General features: G+C 41.1%; 1 protein-coding gene across 1 annotated transcript in view; it reads right to left on the bottom strand.

Moving 5' to 3' along the window:
- RAPGEF6 (Rap guanine nucleotide exchange factor 6) overlaps positions 1–14,660 on the bottom strand; it is a 115,134-nt gene that overhangs the window by 33,312 nt on the left and 67,162 nt on the right. The window contains exons 9-15 of the mRNA XM_029962944.1: positions 9,747–9,878; positions 4,280–4,463; positions 3,309–3,445; positions 2,153–2,311; positions 1,615–1,767; positions 1,203–1,367; positions 307–414 (exon numbers count right to left, since the gene is read on the bottom strand). Coding sequence (XP_029818804.1) covers positions 307–414; positions 1,203–1,367; positions 1,615–1,767; positions 2,153–2,311; positions 3,309–3,445; positions 4,280–4,463; positions 9,747–9,878 — 1,038 coding nt within the window. The remainder of the gene's footprint in view (positions 1–306; positions 415–1,202; positions 1,368–1,614; positions 1,768–2,152; positions 2,312–3,308; positions 3,446–4,279; positions 4,464–9,746; positions 9,879–14,660) is intronic.

Below are 14,660 nucleotides of genomic sequence, written 5' to 3'. Positions count from 1 at the left end.
ATGGAAAAACAGTTATGAAAAACACCCCAAGTGCCAGCAAATAGATTTTTGATGCCATGTATTAACATCTTACTAAATAAACCTTGCCCTCTTCTGTAGAAATGCAAAAACCCATAAATGAGTGCCATAGGTACTCCTTTATATGGCCTTTATATCTAAATATATATATATAACAACAAATATGCCCATGCTAAAAGCCACCTGTAGCTGTTACATTTATAGACTGCAGTGTGTGAGGCACTGGTAACACTGGAAAATTGAAACATGGTATTAGAAAATGTGACACTCTTTCTTTTTGGCTCCTACCGTATCTTCCAAGTTCTTTTCAAATTCTTCCAGGAATCGAGTCATGGCAGGATCTCCTTCAAAGTCATTAAAATGATTGTTCACCCACAGTAAGACCACTCTGGTAACCTGTAAAAACAAAATAAATTCTGTGTATGTATATATATGTATATATCCACATATACACAAGGGTATCTGTGATTCTTCTCCTATCAGCTTTAATCTATAAACAAAGAAGAATACCTGGACATGGCAGAATAACATCTGACAGATTACTATTAGGTTTCCTTCAGCTCAAAACTAGAACACATAAAACCACTGGCTAAGAATTTTACTGCCATAATTTTCAACATATTGACACGACACAAGTTCCAGACTATCCACATTTTTCATGTGTGTGCACAGGGTTACAAAGAGCTGAACCTGGTTCTATTTCTGGAAGCATTTTTACCAACTGCACTTGTCTTGAGCAGAGTTTATTTGAAGTCCAGAGTTTGTAAAAAGCTGCTCAAACAAAATGTGCTCAAAACACTGAAAAGCTCTGCAGTAGAAATCATGGAAAACAAGCACAATGCTGTTGTAAAAACAAAACTGGAATGTCCAAGAGAACCTGAACGCAATTCCCTTAAATTTCTGGTGAAAGAGGATTTCAGAGACTGGCATTTACCTCTTTATATTAAACAGAAAACACTATTTATCATTCTGCAGAAGAGAAGCAGCATCACACCTGATTTTGGATAGCACACCATCATACACAACACCCTGGAGAATCCTTTCTTGATATAAGTGAAAAATACTTCGCTTTAAAATGTTTCACATAAAATAACTGAAGCATAATCCTAGTTTATCACAATAGAAAAAGGAATCCATCTGAACACATTTTCACCAGAAACACTGATCTCTCAGACTCAACCAACCTTATCCCTGAGGCTGTCCACTGTGAACCATTCCAAGAGTTTATTTCCAACTTCCAAGGGGCTTGCTAGAAATGTTCTGTATGTTAAAAGGAAATCTTCAATGTAGGTGGGATCCACAATAGAATGTTCTTCTATTAAGTGCATGATGAGTCGCTCGGGTGTTGCCTTAAAAAAGTAAATGCAAAAAATAACTGGTACCTCTCATCTCTACCTCCCCCTAGAGAGTATTTCAACATAAACCCAGGTGAACAGTATAATATCTTTACAAAGTTCACCTATGGCAAGCTCAGGAGAAAACACATCAACATGTTTAAATCAAATCTTCCTGCTTCTCTCAGCCCAGATGTTTTGTATTTATTTACTAATGAATAACAGTTTAATAGATTAGTGGAAAGCATAGAAAGACATTCACCTTGATAACTATGTGGCCTTTCCTGGTTCCACTGCGATCCAGCTCCCTGTGCTCCTTCACCATCACAATTTCTCCCTCTTCCTCCACTTTATGAGTGTTTTTTTCCACATGGTTCAGAATCCTCCAGTAGTCTTGCTGGGCTATACACACAAACTGTCCCCAAACAACAAAAGACTGTGAATAAACATCTAAACCATGAACACATGCCCTTCTGCAGGCTGAACAACCCCAGCTCTCCCAGCCTGACCCCACGGCAGATGCTCCAGCCCTCTGAGCATCTTTGTGGCCTCCTCTGGACCTGTTCTAAGAGGTCCATGTCCTCGTGTTGAGGAGCTCAGAGCTGGAGCCAGTGCTCCAGGCAGGGTCTCATGAGGGGGAGAGTCCCCACACTTCTTCTGATGCAGCCCAGGATGCAGTTGGGCTCTTGGCTTATATCCTGCTTTTCATCCACCCCACCATATCTTAGGATAAAAGTAGTCTGTTTTCTTTTATTAGATGTTAAAAAATACAAAGTAGTTGTACAGAATTGCAGTCTCACCTGACAATCATCTACTTTGGTTCTGACCACTCCATTCATGTACTGTTTGTCCAGAGAGGGAGTAATCCCAAAACTATTTCCCATACAGAGACTCTCGCTCTTCCCATCAGGATAGCTGATTTCCACTGTGCCATTTAAAATAACATACCAAGAATCGAGCTAGAAGAAGAAAAAGAACCAAAACCAAACAAGTGAAGCTAATTCAACAACTTTTCTAAGCTCTTATCTCAGACAGTGCTCATTCCTGCACTCTCCAGTTTGTTGTCCCCATGGCTCTGCAACATTTCATTCACTGAAACGGTGCAGTGGAAGGCAGCAATGGCAATGACTGAAACAAGAATGCTTCATTCACTTCAGAACTAATTCCAGAGGGAGGAATGCTGATGAAGAGATTGCTTTTTTAATCTGTGGGCTAATTGCTATGATATATTTATACCATTTAGTGAGAGTGAACACTCTTCCCCTGGGCACCCATTTGGTCACTACCAGAGATGAGTCCACCTTGCCCTCCTGGAGGGAAGAACAAGGAATGCCATTCCTGAGGGCTTGATCCAAGCAGAGGGAAAGATCTCAAGATAGTGATTCAGGGCACCTAACCTGAACATCTGCCTCCTCCCAGGGAACATGTATGGAAACTGCTCCTAATTTAGACATTACTGGGCAAAGATACCCCTCCATATTAGTATTTAAAAAAACCCCTACATTATAAGGAAGAGAGTTTTTTTCCCCAGTGGAAATTATGTTTTTTTTTATCCCACAAATCATCTTTGAAATAAGTTGGCAGTTACCTGATAACAACATCCTGAATGCTCTTTAATGCCTATACTTGGTACATAAAGTATATTCTTGGTCTATACTTTGACTCTACTTGGTAAAGTCTTGAACAAGACAGTAACCATCACAGAATGGTTTGGGTTGGAAGGAACCTTAAAGATCATCTCATTCCAACTCCCTCCACGGGCAGGGAACCAACACACAGGTAGAATCTCCTGAAGGGATGGACAGAGGGTTGGGGATTTTGGCTACGGGGTCAGGGTGAGAGAAGAATTCTCTAACTTCCAAGTGTGGAGATGGGAAACATTTTCCAGCCCTTCAGCCTCAATGCCCTTGGTGACCTGCCTGTGGCACCCACACTGTGCTGCAAGCAGTGACTCACCTCTTGGCCATCCTCGAGGATGATGGCTCCTGCTTGCTCCACCACTTCGAAGATCATCACTGAGCAAAGCTCTCTTCTCACAGACATGGTCATGTTTGCAAAGGCAGGGAGTTGATGCATAAATTCCAATAATTGCTCTGTTGGACAAAGGAAACACTGGTATGATGACTGCAGGGCCCAGGGGTTCCTCAGATCCCTCACCCTCCACAGGTCCATCAAACCTCAGCCACACTCACAATTGCTCAGTGGGGTCACACTCCCCATTAGTGCCTGGGGCTTAATGAGCCCAGTGTGCACTTTGTCATCCACAGCCAGAGCTCAGCTCTGCAGCCTGGCTGGGGCTCTGATTGACTCTCAGGGCAGCAGTCTAGCTAAGAGGAGAAGCACTTCAGCTTCAAACATTGAGAAAAATTAAAAATACCCCTAGGTACAGTAATTACAAGCTTGACAGGAGCATGAAATGATTTTCCAGTGTTCAGAGAGGCAATCTGGAGTACAGTAGAAAGCAAGTTTTGCTATTGAAGTTAATGCCAACTTCTAGTGAAACACTGCAGCAAATTATCTTCATTTGAACTGTTCTGCAGTTTACAGCTAAGTACACCTATACTCAGTAATAGTATGCTCTCTTTGGTATTTAGTAACTAATTCAACAGTTTCAGGCAGCCAAAATTACCTTGCTGCCTGTCCCATCACATCAACACACACAATGACTGTGTATACTTCACATCTTAAGCATCTCAAAGACTCGTGGTTAAAATATTTAGTTTTTCAGAACAAATAGACTCTCAGACAGTAAGAGGAGAAATCATTCAATTAAGAGTATCACTAAAGCAAAGTGATCACTGGAAGGCATCACTCAATTATGAACACACACACTGAAAATTAAGTCATTGAACAGCTTTCAGATATGCTTCTCTTACAGATATTATATGATGCAGTTTTATGTAAATTGATGTATTTTTTCTCCTCACCAATGTCATCATCAGTTTTATCTGCAGGCTCTTTCTCAAGGCACTCTCGGACAACATCTCGCCCTAGAAGTGGATCAGAAGTTCTGTCAATGTCTTCATCCTCCTCCTCCTCTTCATCTTCAGAGTCCACAGGTGCTTCTGGAAGACCCGTTAAATCAACATCTCCCATCTCACTTTCTGTGGCCTACAAAGAAAACATCAATCAGACAAAGAGTTCAGTGTCTTCAGTTTAAACATGTATGGTCTGAGGTAGCTAACAAAATAAAAAATAAAGTCTGTGACCCACAAGTCAAACTAGAAACTGCAACAGCTCCTTTCTGAACACTGAGGAAAACACATCATGCTGAAATCTATAGTTACTGGATTCTCATTTTATACTATTTACTATTTCTTGTGAATTCATGTAAAATTGTTTTTTCATAAGTGGAGTCTGTATTAATCACAAAATAATAATGAAGTTTAATTGGTTACCCAGTGCCTGCAGACACATTTCTACTGTCAGCAATAGAGGGCAACACAGACATCACAGTGAGCAGACACACAGGCCACAGTCAAAGAGAACACAATACATGCAACCAACAGCAGAACCACACAGGATTCGTTTGCACTAATTCCTTCTGTAAAGTTTAAATGATGTAATTGCATGAAAATAAATTTCCAAACAGATGGAAGGGGGGGAGAAGTTTCAAATTCTCAGTTTCTACAGAGTAGTTGCTCAACCACTCTTTTTGAAGTTTAAGCCAGCATGCAAATCATTTTTCTGTTTAAATTCAAAAATTTCAGCAACAAGATGTGTCACTGCGAAGTATAAGGCAATTACAGAGAAACTTGCAGAAAACAGGAGTTTGTTTTTAAATGAGCACATTTACAACGCTTACTTTCACTTTAAAAGAAATCCTTGAGATTCTACAAAAACACTGAACTATCTAAGACATCAAACACTCTGCTTGTTCAGTAAACCTCCAAAACAGAGGATGAATTTGAACACTGTGATGGGGCAGCACAGCTTCTCTGGGCAACCTGTACCCGTGTCTCAACACCCTCACAGAGAAAAAATTCTTCCCTATATCCAGGATAAACCATTTTTTTTCAGTTTAAAACCACTGCCCTGTGTCCTGTCACTATAGGACAATAAAAAGCCTTTTGAATAAGCCCACTCTAAATACTGACAGGGTGCAATAAGGTGTGAGCCCCAGCACCTGGACAGAGGAGCAGCACTGCCTTCCTGCACTAAACCAAAATATCCTGGGGTTTAGATGTAAGCATGGACTTTGGAGCTTGTCCCTGATTTAACAGTTAGCCAACAAACCTATTAACTAAAGCTTAAATGATTTAGCAAAAACATATCTTTCAGAGGAATCTAACAATACAGAGGGTTAAATCTGTTTTACATTACATCACTTTACTGGCTCCTGTAGCTCACATTAACAGTTTTGGAATTAAGCCCAAGCGCAAATTGTGCTTGGAGAGTCTCAGCAGCACATGATCAGTACAGCATTTTATACAAGGACTTTTCTAGCATTTCTTCATCTAAATAGCCACAATTTACATCAACTGCTCCAGGCTGAATAAGGCAGACAACAGCAGCACTCCCCACTTCGATAATCTCAAGCTAAGGTAGAAAAACTGAGGCTACAGGTTCTACAGAATTTTGTGTATCCTATATGGGAAAATAAACAAATCTCCTTTCTTGGTAAGTTATGACTTGATCTAGCTATGAAATAGGAGATGGCCCTCCAACTGTGCTTCAAAGATTATGTGCAGAGGGTTGACAGAAGGTTGGCAGGTCAGGCAGAGTTGGAAGGAACAGGAAGGGTTCTGCTCATAAAGTCATCTGAGGAAGTAGCTGCTCTTCCCAAGCATGATGCTCCAGCTGTTTCCATTATCAAATATCAAAATCATTCTTAACAAAAACATTCTGAACGACTGATTTACAAAATGAAACCAGAAGCTGCAGTCCTCACATCTCACCCAAACATGGATTTCCAGGATCAGGTCCACAGTGCAGGAGTATCTACCGAGATACACATCCTTGATGCATATTTCATACACAATCCATTTCAGTATCAAGACCTTAACCACAGCTGGAATCACTGCTGGGCAATAATGTTGCTGCCCACTGCCAAAGTGATAAATGAAGGATTTGGAAAAAGGTGAAAAGGAGAGAGAAACTTTCACTGACAGAACTGGTCAGAAAAAAAAGATGCAAATTGGTTGGTCACTGAGAGAAGAGCAGTGCCAGGTGCTGACATTGGCAACTCATCCATTACAGGAGAGGGGAGACCCTGCCCAGCCACAGTTAGAGACACAACCTGGATTCCCTGTGTGAGCCTGGGTGGGCACCTTAAAGCCCATCCCACGAAAGGGCAAAGGAAGATGTTTTCACTGTGTAATACCTGCTGGATTCTTTATCCCCAAGGGTACCTATCACAGGTCAAAGCAGCTGTACCAACCCTCATTTCAACTGCTCTCTGCACAACCACACAGCTTCCCCTGCTTCTGGCTGAACACCAGAGTTCTGACATTAAACACACTGTCAGAACGGGGTTGAATGAAAAAAATGAATAAAAACTTGAAAATCCTCTTCAAGCAAGAAGTTGTTTTAAAAATTGTAGGGAACAAGCTATTTTTTTTTTATTATTATTATTAAAAAAGGTCTACAGTCCAACAGAAAGACAGCTGCTGTGCAGTATTCCAAGCAAGTTGGAATTTGCAATACACACATTTGGACATTTTGGTGTCCCTGTTTCGGACACCAAAACACTGAAAGCTCCAACAGGGAGCATCAGCAGTACAGGACAAGAGAGAAAAATACCTTCATAAATTTATTTGCACCACTTTTTGCAACTAACTCAAGGTTTAACACCATGTGCCCATAGCAGTGCTTACAGGCAGGAATCCCCTTGTGCTGATCTCACCTTCAGCTTTATGTTCATCATTTCCTGTTTAACTGGAAATGGGTTTTATCCTGGGCTGAGATGCAGCTGGAACCAGTGAGACCTCATTTCAACACTATCAATGAATGCAGTGTACACAGATGAACAGAAAGTCATTCCAAATCTTAATAAAATACTGCATCATTCTTTAATTCTACCACTCTAATCCTATTTTCCTATTCTGGAATGACGTTTGCACTACTTACTGTAAAAATTAATGTTAAGATACCATTCATAAAAAAGGTCATTTCAAGGCTACATTAATCAAAATTATTCAGAACATTAGTGACATTAATGACATTACTGGAGAGTTTGGCATGCAATAGATACAAAACTGACTGCAACAGCAAAGCAGCATTTTCCAAATACTCCATGAAAAGCTGTATTTTGTTGTACCAAAAATGCTTTCAATTACTGAGCCAATACATTACACTCAAATGTAGGTTTACTGCATATCAAAGAGATTCTCTGCCTTCATAATATGATGAATATTGGGGGAAACATTTTCTTTTTTCTTTGTGATTTCAAAATCTGTCTGTACTGACGTGTCACTGCAATATAATGCAATGTTAAACACTGTGCCATGGCATTATTACACCATATCTATCTATTACCAAGCAATATCAAGCTATCACTTAGAGATGTGTGACAAACAGTAAGGGAATTCTCCAACACTAACTGTTACTGCTACTGCAATAAAGCCCATAAAATACATAAATGCACCTAAAGTGCATCTTTTAACAGGTTGGTGTTTGCACATTAGGCACATGAGAAAATATACTAAAAATTCACTAAAAAAATAAGAAGGGAGAGGGAACCTCAGTGGGTTGTTGGGTTCCCCCCACCCCACTCCTGACATGCCTGTTGCACATCTTATCATCACCAACAGCTCATCAAATGCTGGATTCTCCAATGCTGTCTGCCAGGATTCAGGACACTGTAGCTCTGATCATAAAGGGCTGTAACATTATCTTTGAGGGTCTCCCACAAGCCTGACAGTGCAGAGCTGTCCACGATTCCTTCAGGATTCAAAACCAGCCAGGCTCATGTCACTGAATAGGAAATTCCTAACTGAAAAGTCCCCACTCCTCAAAATTAATAGAAAATCTGCAGACATTTTCACATTAATATATTAATCATTCCTTAGGGTACAAAATACTTTGCACCACTGTTTATTTGCTACAGTGCATATGAATATGTTACTCCATCATTTCTTTTACTGATACAATTTTTATTTGTTTAGCAATTATGCTCTTCTGGCCTTTTCTGATGAGTAGACAAAAGGCAATTAACCACACACGATAGAATATTCACTCATTACAAGATATCATGGCTAGAATGATATCTTCATTATCAATAATATATTTTAAGTGCTTTTCACTTAGAGCAACCTCTCCAAACTACTCAGGTAGACAGGCAGGCAGACATGGTCAGGGAAACCATCCATCACCATCCTAATGCCTGACATGCTAAGGTACAACACACAGACTAGTTCTGGTGACTCTGACTGATCACATCAATTCTGTTGATGCAGAAAATAAAAAATGATAAGAATAATCAAGATAAAGAACACCATCTTCCAGCAGGGCCTCTCAGAAGTTAAAGGAGTCACAGAGCATCTTGGAGAGGCTCTCTCAGGGATGCCAGCTACTCCTGACCCAGCTGGCAGCAAGAAAATCTAAAGAAGTAGTACGGGAACAGATGAAACAGGACAAAAACTCTGACACTTCTAATGTTCTAAGGGAAATTTTGCTTTAATGGCTTATTTTTAAAGCTCCCTAAATAATACGTTGCTGTAAATAGAAATATCCCTGATCTGTTTCTAGTATAGAAATAATACCCAGACAGCACCTAAGGAGAGGGAACAGGTGTCTGAAATCAAGTTACACCTACACTGTGCTCCACAATCCTGTGTACCCAGTGCTGGGGCTGGATTGTAACTTGGAAGTGGAAAAGCTGTGAAATTACTGATCAACACAGAGCCAAGCTGAGCCCCCTCATCAAGCAGAACATAAACACCCATGGAATGAGCTCTGGGATGTGACACCAGACAGGTAACTTATTAAGTGTATTATCTGTAAACAAATGAAGCTCTCTCTGGATTTCAGCCAACTTCTATTCTCAGCAAGCCACACTAGAATTTCCACAGTCAATTAGTGCAGGGAGTGGGTTTATTACCATGCTTTTGTTTGCAGAACTGAACATCTGCTATTAGCAATAAATACAAATAATCAAGGAAGGTATTGGAAACATGAGGCTGATTTCATGAGATTTGTTCCATTTCAGAAAGGAAAACGATCCCATAAATCAACAAATATGACTTCTAAAAGCCACAGAGTACTTGGTGGTACAGACAGATGTGAGAAGCAACAAAAAGAGCTTTACAAGCAGCTTGTTGCACTCCCGTGTGTCCGTGGGGGTGGGCAGAAGTACCAAGAGGGCTTCACCCAAAATCTTGGATAAAGGGCCGCTCTTCTTTATGGAATATTTAACATCAAGGAAGGCAAAGCAGGAAACAAAAGCCATCTCACCTGATAGATGTCAGACAGGCTGCTGCTCCCAGAGTCACTGGCAATGCTACACCCAGACTGGCTGGAGGGCACGTGTGTCACCTGAGGGTGGGGATTGTCCGTGAGGTGCATCTTGGTAAGGTCAGCTGGGAGCTGGGATCGAGAAGGATTTGGGGAAAGGCAGGAAAAAGAAAGGAAAACAAGATGTATAAGTCTGATTTGAAGACACGGTTATTTAAATAACTTTTGTTACGTGTTTGTGTTTGAATTGTTGAATTATCGAATCAAACTCAAACTGAATTTGAATCTGTAACTCGATGTACATTTTGAGAAAAAGCTAATTTAGACTAAGCTTGCCCAATCACACTCCAGATTTCACATAATTCATAGAAAATGATGCACCTTTCTACAGAACAAAGGTCTGGGCTCTTTATAGCTAATATCCCCCAAGAAGATAAATGCATGATGTTGGCCAAACAGCCTGCAGTATTTAACATTAGTTGATGTTACAATCCAATATGAAGCAGGATTCCTCTTTATAAATTCAATTTATGCACCTTAGTTCGAGAATAACCTTTAGAAAATACCAATATAGAACAAAAAGTAGTGTAATCTAAACAAAAGGTTTGGTCTACAAAGGGCTTTGAATTTTAAGAAAATGAGTACACAGAAAGAATGCGATGCATTTTTGGTACAGCTATATACAACAGCACCTCTATTTTATAAATCTATCTGTAAATGAGCACACATATGCAGATATGTAAATTCTAGTGTATGACTCAAGTCCACAAACATGGTTCTTTCTACTGAAAAAAAGCAAATATCAGCAATGGTTTTTGAAGATTCAAAGCTGCATGAAATCCTATCAAGTAACCAAGCCTTTAATTCAGCTGCTTGTTTATTTTCTGCCACATGTACTTCTAATATTTTCTAAATTTATACTCAACAATATGAAAAGAACATTGTACCAAGGAATCATAGATTCTCTACGTGCTTTTACCATTGTAAATTATAAAAGTTATACACTATTCCTTTAAAAATGTTCTGATGCAGAAAATAGCCCAAAACTAATCTGACAGAATCAGTGCTATGATCAAATGAAAAGATTTCTTCTGTAAAGATTCCACATTGTTGTGTCAGCCACATTCAGTCCTACAAATTAAAATACAGTATTGTACAAATGCTGCTGCTCTGGTATCAACTTTATAAATACTGACTAAATGGTAAACAGGTTTTGATTTGGAATCATGTTTTTATGTCCATTATTTGAAGAGCACACAAGAGAAGTACTTTACCAAATATCAGTTCACCATTTTTCAAAAAAAGTGGCACCACGGGTCTTCCCAACCCCAGAAAAAAAATATTTGATACCCTCTGACACATGTAACAATTTTATTATCAAATTGTGATGAGGAACGTGGGGGATGTTGTGTCCCTTGTAATTCCCATGACATTCCCACTGGCAGTCACTACTCAAACCAAACCACTCTATGGGCTATGAAAGAATATAATGCTATTTCTCCCTCTCCTAATTCTTACCTTATTCTAGCTTTGTGTATCTTTTGCTAACAAAAAGAAAGTGTAAAATATCCAACCTGTAAATTCATACCTGTGGTCACGTGCATCTGTGACAAGGAGAAAGTTTGAAATGATTACTAAACTCTCACAAACTCCCACAAAAAACCCATCAGAGCTGGAAGTATTAAATAGTGAACTTGATCCAAAAGGGAACACAACACTTTGAAGCCACCAGAAAAGGTTTTGCAGGTTGAAAAAAAAAAATCTATTTTCAGGATTTGAGAACAGCAAAAAGGTCAAAGCATTCAGGTGACAAAATCCAACCCAGTGGCCAAAGGTACCCTCGCTGTGAGCACACGGGGGAGAGCTGATGTGACCTCCCAGCCACAGCAAAATGAGCAGCAGTGAAGCTGGGATTTAATCCTGGTTCAAATGAACCCGGTACAGAACCCATTTCTGTGCCACACCCAGCACAGCACTGCCCGTGCAGCACCTCTGCCAGGCACGAGGGAGTCACATCATCACCCTCCCGACAGCCCACAGTGGGGAAGGCACCGATGTCTCACCACACTGCTGGGGGAGGTTGCTCCTCTGGCTTTCCCCACTGCTGTTGCAGGGCAGGGCTGGGTGTGTGTGCCACGGGTGACACTGCTGCCCTGCTCCTGGAGCTCACCCCCAGCCCTCTGCAGCAGTGTGGTGCTCCCAGCCACGCTCCGAGCACGTCCCAGCCAGGGCAGCACATCACTTCCAGGGAGAACATCCAGCAGCACTGTGGGACTGCTGGCAAAGTACCAGGCAGGGCTGCTGGCAGAGACACTGCAAGTCAGTGGAACTGAAAAATCCAGGAGTTTCAGGAAATTATGGAACAAATCAGCCCACAGAGATTCATTACCCAGTACTGCTGCAAACTCCTCAGCCTGTCCCCATCTTTATAACCTCCCTATCCCAACAACCAGCTCCGATTCAGCTTCCATCTTTCCATCCATGAGCAAATCCCACACTGACTGTGATAATACAGACACAAGGAAATCTAATTTAAGCTGCCTGCTATCCAGATTCTCAAATTTTCAAAACTACTCCAAGAACACAGTGAGCAGGACCAGGAGAGGAACCAAATCTATGGGGTTTCCCAGGAGAACAAGGGTAGGTGCCTGCTCTCTGCCAACAACTGGTTTTATTAAAGCCTGTTCTGGCTCAAAGACATCACCACACACTCTAAGATACCAACTACCACATACAGATTATCTTCTCTAATTTAGTTTTGATTTTTAAGGTTCTTGTGACAAACATTGTTTTCCAAACCTAGATTGAGAAGTGGAGCTCTGTCTGGTTTAGTGGAAGGTGTTCTTGCCCACAGCAGGGGATTGGAAAGAGATGAACTTCAAGGTCTCTCCCAACACAAACCATTCTGATTCTGCAATTCTATATTAACGCTGGAACAGAACGTGGCTCTCAAAATAAGCAAGTTGTGGATATACTTTGTATGCCATTTTCACAAAAACTCACTGAAGACCAACTCAAAGCACCACCAGCCTTCCCAAAGGAGTATTTCTAATCAACTTACTACTTCTAATCATTCCCCCTGCCAGCCTTCCCTTCATTTCCATCACCTATAAAGGGTATGTACAACACTTCTGCTGGACTCTGCAATATATTCTTGTAAAGGACATTTAATGCAAGTTAGATGCAAGGAAACACCACAATATCTCTTTAAATTGGAGAGAGAGAGATAAGGTTTATTTGAGACAAGTGACCTTTAAAGTACTGCTTGCCACTCTACTCGATCTCCCAAAATAAATCAAAGCTTCTGCCTTTTGTATGTCATTTTTATTACCCAAACTGATTGTTCTTTCTCTCAGAGCTCACTAAGCAGCAAGACACAGAGAGGATGTTCCTGTACCAACATGACAGCAGGCACAGGAAGGACTTGCTGGATGTGGTAGGGAAGTTGCTGGAAGTGACATAAAATTGTCTTAACTATTAATGATTATAATTTTTTTTTTGTGAAACTTAGAAACTCTTGTTACAATTGCATCCATACCTTGAAAAATCGTGCATTGGGACACAAGTACAAAATAGCAACGTTCCCCTGTGTCCACCTTAGAGAGGCTTTGGGTTGCAGATGTATGCATCTGCAATATCTTCTGGTTAGGTGTGTGCCCCAGCAGCCACAGACAGGAAATCCCCAAACATCCATGAAATTCTGATAAACACTCCAATAGACTACTTCTTTGCCACTTTAAACCACAACAATTTCATTTTTCCCCAAGAAGGGATAATCTGGAATTGGAATATGAGTACATCTGACATGCTGGCACAGTCTGTCCCTGCATCTGTGCCAGCACATCCTTGTGACTGACCTTTCCCAACAAAGGGATATTTAGGACCAAACCCCCCACAGAAATGCCACACTGCAGTTCAGAGCTGCACAAGAAAGAAAGTTAAGAAAATAGAAGTTCTGGTCGGTACAGCCACCTACAGCTCTGCCCTCCCACTGAGTCAGGAAAACACAGTTGGTGATTACACCAAAAAATCTTGGCTCAACAAGGGAATTTTTAAAGAGATATTGCAAACTGCAGTGGGAAAAAAGGAGAGAAAAAACACTAAACCCTCTGGAAGCTCAACCTAATGGCAGCATCAGCCTGTCTTGCCACACAAACCCAGAAGCACTGGCAGACTGGACTAGGTTTTGTTAAAGGTGTGTGAAATTTGGGAATAGGGTACAGAGGGACACCTCACCCTGCTCACCAGGACACAAGCAAGGGTGGGTCACTCAGCAGAGAGGGGAGGGAGGGGGAGAAGACATGGGAGTGCAAAAGCCAGCTCTGAGTAACAATTAATAAAAACTGACGTGAACAAAATATTAAACTTTCCCCACAGCAACCCTGAAAACACCCCAAGGTGAAGACTCCAGAGGTCCACCAGGAGCTTGGCTTTTGCCATTGATTTCATTCATGGGTGCAGCCACCCAGCACCAAAGCACTCCTGCTGCCAAACCAGAGAACTGCAAACTTTCTAAAAGTAGTTTGGCAACAAGAGCAGAGCAACAACGTGATGGTTTCTCCAGGAGACTGCTGAGGGTTCCCACAGTTCCCCAGTAAGAACTGTATCGAGTCTAACAAAGATGAGTACAAGGTTGTGCACCTGCACCCAGATCATGTCTGTAATTTTGAAAATAATTGGGGTGTGAGCTCTGACACACAGCCCAGCTCCCAGGCCAGCAGAGAGAGGAGAGTGCGTCTGCAGTGACATTTAATTCCCACGTAAACTCCATTTACTCTCAGCAGTGAAGTCACACAGAATACTTGGGAATTAAATTAAAGGCTAATTTCACTATAACAGACTTTCAAGATTGCACATGCCCTGTACAACAGAGCAAATGACGTGACCTTTGACGAGATGACCACCCGTCAACTC

This window comes from Manacus vitellinus, unplaced genomic scaffold (genome assembly GCF_001715985.3).
Source record: "Manacus vitellinus isolate BGI_N305 unplaced genomic scaffold, ASM171598v3 scaffold_51_pilon, whole genome shotgun sequence".
Taxonomy (NCBI): domain Eukaryota; kingdom Metazoa; phylum Chordata; class Aves; order Passeriformes; family Pipridae; genus Manacus; species Manacus vitellinus.
The sequence above is the reverse complement of the archived record's forward strand: the minus strand, read 5'-3'. Positions and strand labels throughout refer to the sequence as shown.